This window comes from Nanorana parkeri, unplaced genomic scaffold, assembly GCF_000935625.1.
Source record: "Nanorana parkeri isolate BGI_ZX_2015 unplaced genomic scaffold, ASM93562v1 scaffold1291, whole genome shotgun sequence".
Lineage (NCBI taxonomy): Eukaryota > Metazoa > Chordata > Amphibia > Anura > Dicroglossidae > Nanorana > Nanorana parkeri.
This window is the reverse complement of record NW_017307559.1, coordinates 317,520-322,843: the sequence shown is the minus strand read 5'-3', so window position 1 is coordinate 322,843 and position 5,324 is coordinate 317,520. Positions and strand designations below refer to the sequence as shown.

Below are 5,324 nucleotides of genomic sequence, written 5' to 3'. Positions count from 1 at the left end.
GGTATTTAGAAGAGCTATAACCATACTCGGGCCATACGGCGGCTTTTAAAAAAAAAAATCTATATTTATCTATGTGAATAAAGCCGGTCACATGACCTGCCTCTCCTCCAATTACATCCTGCGTTAAGCAGAAAGAACGCCATGGGACACTGCAGGCGCCTCATTGAGCCAAATCACCCCGATTTTTATGAATGGCTCTCGATCTTGTATATGAATGATGCATTTTGGGTATATTGGGGACTGAAGAGGAGGTCACATGATGTCTCCATATTGTTGGGGTGAAGCAGCGCCAAACCCGCTCCATTGCCTTCTGCGGATCGCCTGACTGTCCCCGTGAAACACAAACTGCAGCCACCAATGGCACAGAAGGTTCTTCTCTCTGATCCGATCTCTTTGTGTCTCAGCTTGGCCCGCGTCGGGAAGGTGGGTCCGATGATCGGCCAGTACGTGGATTCCCAGTGGAGCCTCGCCAGTTTCACGGTACCCGCGGAATCCGCCTGCATCTGCGCCTTCGGGAAGAACACCTCCAAAAACGTCAACTCCGTGATCGGTGAGCGCACTCCCTCTCCTCCTCAACCTTACCGGATAAGAAGGGGGATGGGGAACCGTACACGGGCCAGCCAATCAGAAATGACGTAGTTGGGGAGTCAGACGAATGTTAGATGTTGTGGTGGGTTACGGAGCTCTGACTTGTCATGTGATCCCGGATTCATGCTCCCTCGTCACTAGGTAAGGGGGGAGCATGCAGCCGGCTTTTTGGCTAATCAGGAAGCGGGTGCAGCGAGTAATTACACAGCGCCCGGCCTCCTGATTGGCCGAGAGGCCGGCTCCATGCTCTCTTGTCATGAGGTGACGAGGGAGCATGAAGCGGGCTTCCTGATTGGCCAATCAGGAAACCGGGCAGCTGGCGCCATGCTCCCTCTTCACTTGTAATGAGAGAGCATGGAGCCGGCTTCCCGGCCAATCAGGAAGCCGGGCGCTGTGTAATGACGCGCTGCCCGGCTTCCTGATACCAGAAGTATCGGGCTAGGCATCGGAGCATTTGGGTGAGTACTCGCCCCAATACTCGGCATCGTTTTCCTTAGGAAGCAGCCACAGCCCGAGTAGAGAGGCCCCTCCCCCGCCAGCGTGCTGCACAGAAGGACCCTCCCTCTCTATAAGGGGGCAGTGGTCTGTCACAGCAATAGTCCTGCAATCAGCAAAGCTCATGCTCCTTACTGATTGGCCAGCTCCAGCTGTGACTCAGCAGGGGGCATGTCAGACCTCTGCAGAGAGACCACTGCTTCCGTACAGAGAGCGAGGGTCCTGGCAGGGGACGGGCCGTTCTTCTCTGGCTGCTCTCTAATCTGGAAGACTTTGCACAACTTTTCTTTGTATTTAGCCGATTTAACCGAAAGCTCCCTCGGGCTTTGAATTCTCTCTCTGGGAGTCGTGGCTGTGAGAATCTTGCAATGCCTCCTGGGATTTGTAGTTCCACCGCAGCTGGAGGGGCGGAGTTTGGCTAACCCTGAGCCGGTTGTAGGTGTGCCAGAGGTCTAACCGTCGTCTCTCCTCCTCAGCCGTCTGTGTGGATGGAACGTTCCACAAGTACGTCTTCTCCCCGGAAGGGAACTGCAACCGCGAGGCCTTCGATGTGTATCTGGACATCGGCGATGATGACGTTTTTTAAGCCCTTTCGGATCCAACCCGAGACAGAAGGACGCGGCGGCCTGTGCGCACATTGGACACTAACGCGTCTTATTGTATATAGATTATATGACGGAACGTATATTTATAATGACTTGAATAGAAAAGTGTAACAGACGCTTCCAATAAAAGAATGGAGTCACACCATACAACCGATCTGCTTACAATGGCACCTGGAAGTGGGGGGAATATATTACAAGGCCCCCTGGAAGGGGGGGGAATATATTACAAGGCCCCCTGGAAGGGGGGGGAATATATTACAAGGCCCCCTGGAAGGGGGGGGAATATATTACAAGGCCCCCTGGAAGGGGGGGGAATATATTACAAGGCCCCCTGGAAGGGGGGGGAATATATTACAAGGCCCCCTGGAAGGGGGGGGAATATATTACAAGGCCCCCTGGAAGGGGGGGGAATATATTACAAGGCCCCCTGGAAGGGGGGGGAATATATTACAAGGCCCCCTGGAAGGGGGGGGAATATATTACAAGGCCCCCTGGAAGGGGGGGGAATATATTACAAGGCCCCCTGGAAGGGGGGGGAATATATTACAAGGCCCCCTGGAAGGGGGGGGAATATATTACAAGGCCCCCTGGAAGGGGGGGGAATATATTACAAGGCCCCCTGGAAGGGGGGGGAATATATTACAAGGCCCCCTGGAAGGGGGGGGAATATATTACAAGGCCCCCTGGAAGGGGGGGGAATATATTACAAGGCCCCCTGGAAGGGGGGGGAATATATTACAAGGCCCCCTGGAAGGGGGGGGAATATATTACAAGGCCCCCTGGAAGGGGGGGGAATATATTACAAGGCCCCCTGGAAGGGGGGGGAATATATTACAAGGCCCCCTGGAAGGGGGGGGAATATATTACAAGGCCCCCTGGAAGGGGGGGGAATATATTACAAGGCCCCCTGGAAGGGGGGGGAATATATTACAAGGCCCCCTGGAAGGGGGGGGAATATATTACAAGGCCCCCTGGAAGGGGGGGGAATATATTACAAGGCCCCCTGGAAGGGGGGGGAATATATTACAAGGCCCCCTGGAAGGGGGGGGAATATATTACAAGGCCCCCTGGAAGGGGGGGGAATATATTACAAGGCCCCCTGGAAGGGGGGGGAATATATTACAAGGCCCCCTGGAAGGGGGGGGAATATATTACAAGGCCCCCTGGAAGGGGGGGGAATATATTACAAGGCCCCCTGGAAGGGGGGGGAATATATTACAAGGCCCCCTGGAAGGGGGGGGAATATATTACAAGGCCCCCTGGAAGGGGGGGGAATATATTACAAGGCCCCCTGGAAGGGGGGGGAATATATTACAAGGCCCCCTGGAAGGGGGGGGAATATATTACAAGGCCCCCTGGAAGGGGGGGGAATATATTACAAGGCCCCCTGGAAGGGGGGGGAATATATTACAAGGCCCCCTGGAAGGGGGGGGAATATATTACAAGGCCCCCTGGAAGGGGGGGGAATATATTACAAGGCCCCCTGGAAGGGGGGGGAATATATTACAAGGCCCCCTGGAAGGGGGGGGAATATATTACAAGGCCCCCTGGAAGGGGGGGGAATATATTACAAGGCCCCCTGGAAGGGGGGGGAATATATTACAAGGCCCCCTGGAAGGGGGGGGAATATATTACAAGGCCCCCTGGAAGGGGGGGGAATATATTACAAGGCCCCCTGGAAGGGGGGGGAATATATTACAAGGCCCCCTGGAAGGGGGGGGAATATATTACAAGGCCCCCTGGAAGGGGGGGGAATATATTACAAGGCCCCCTGGAAGGGGGGGGAATATATTACAATAACCCCTGGAAGTGGGGGGATATCTTACAATGACACCTGGAAGAAGGGGAGGGATATATTACAATGACGCCTGGAAGTGGGGGGGATATATTACAATTACACCTGGAAGTGGGGGAGATGGCACCATGATGCACTGTGGGAAGAAGACAAGCCAGGGGGAGGGGCAGTGTGATGGGCAATGTTCTGTTGGGACACCTCGGGTCCGGCCATTCATGTGGATGTCACGCTGACACATCCCACCGACCTAAACATTGCCCCTGACCAAGTCGCCCCCTTCATGGACACGGCGTTCCCTGATGGCAGAGGCCTCTCTCAGCAGGATAATGCGCCCGGCCACACGGCGCACATGGGGGAAGAATGGTTTGAGGTGATGACTCCGCCTCCAAATTCTCCATCCAATCCACCATCTGTGGGAGGTGCTGGAAGAACAAGATCCATGGAGGCCGATCACCTCACAACTTATAGGATCTGCTACTGACGGCTCGGTGCCAGATACCACAGCACACCTCCGGAGGTCTAGTGGGGTCCATGCCTTGACGGGTCAGGAGAAGAGGGAACTACTCAATATTAGGGGGGGTCATAATGTCATGGCTGGTGTGTGTGTAATACACACGAGCTTTCCCCTCATAGCCTGTCCCTTTGACAAGCGTTTCACCAGACAGGAAGTGAGAGCAGCCACACAGAGATGACAATCAGACGGGTTCTCTCTGTCCCGGTGATCATTGTCATGGAGACAGAAATTGAGGGGAAATCCAAAATTTTAGAGCAAGAGGTGAGGGAAAATCTTCCCACAGGGTCTCCTCTCACTTCCTCTTGCATCTCTGGGACAGGAAGTGAAAAGAATCTCCCCAACTGGATACAGAAGGCCCCCTGCCACACTTTAGACAAATAATTTGGACTATACCGGAGGGGAGGGGGGGAGCCCTCCAGGTGTAGTGACACTACAAATCCCATCATGAATCTGACTCTGGGAGTCATGTCTGTGGCTGTCAGAATCTTGCAATGCCTCGTGGGATTTGTAGTTCCACAACAGCTGGAGGGGCGGAGTTTGCTCCCCCTGGACTAAACACACTTTAAAGCTGAACAGGCAAATAACACATTAAATAAGACTGAAAGAAAGAGGGGAAGACTGAGAGCCAATCGGGAGCTGTAAATGCATTTAGACTGGAAGAGGGAGGGGCAAGACAGAGCCAATCAGGGGAGCTGTAAACGCATTAAGACTGGAAGAGGGAGGGGCAAGAGTGAGAGCCAATCATGGGAGCTGTAAATGCATTTAGACTGGAAGATGGAGGGGCAAGAGTGAGAGCCAATCAGGGGAGCTGTAAATGCATTTAGACTGGAAGAGGGAGGGGCAAGAGTGAGAGCCAATCAGGGGAGCTGTAAACGCATTTAGACTGGAAGAGGGAGGGGCAAGAGTGAGAGCCAATCAGGGGAGCTGTAAATGCATTCAGACTGGAAGAGGGAGGGGCAAGACAGAGCCAATCAGGGGAGCTGTGAACACTTTTTAGCCTGGAAGAGGGAGGGGCAAGAGTGAGAGCCAATCAGGGGAGCTGTAAATGCATTTAGACTGGAAGAGGGAGGGGCAAGACAGAGCCAATCAGGGGAGCTGTGAACACATTTAGCCTGGAAGAGGGAGGGGCAAGAGTGAGAGCCAATCAGGGAAGCTGCATACAGAAGCACTGACTAGGAACATGCTAACGGGAAGAGTCAGAGAGAGAGCAGAGGGATAACCTCTTCAGTCTTCTGCTGCTCTTTCACCCACCGGGATATGACCACTTCAATAAATAATATGGTCAGCGTGGTGTAAGAAATATTTATTTCATATAAAACCTCCCCCC

General features: G+C 53.6%; 1 protein-coding gene across 1 annotated transcript in view; it reads left to right on the top strand.

The window, feature by feature from the left end:
- The window catches only part of WDR45 (WD repeat domain 45), a 10,490-nt gene extending 8,820 nt beyond the window's left edge, over positions 1-1,670 (top strand). Inside the window, exons 10-11 of the mRNA XM_018569149.1 lie at positions 405-550; positions 1,560-1,670. Of these exons, the coding sequence (XP_018424651.1) occupies positions 405-550; positions 1,560-1,669 (256 nt within the window). The 3' untranslated portion in view covers position 1,670. The remainder of the gene's footprint in view (positions 1-404; positions 551-1,559) is intronic.
- The last annotated feature ends 3,654 nt before the right edge of the window (positions 1,671-5,324 follow it).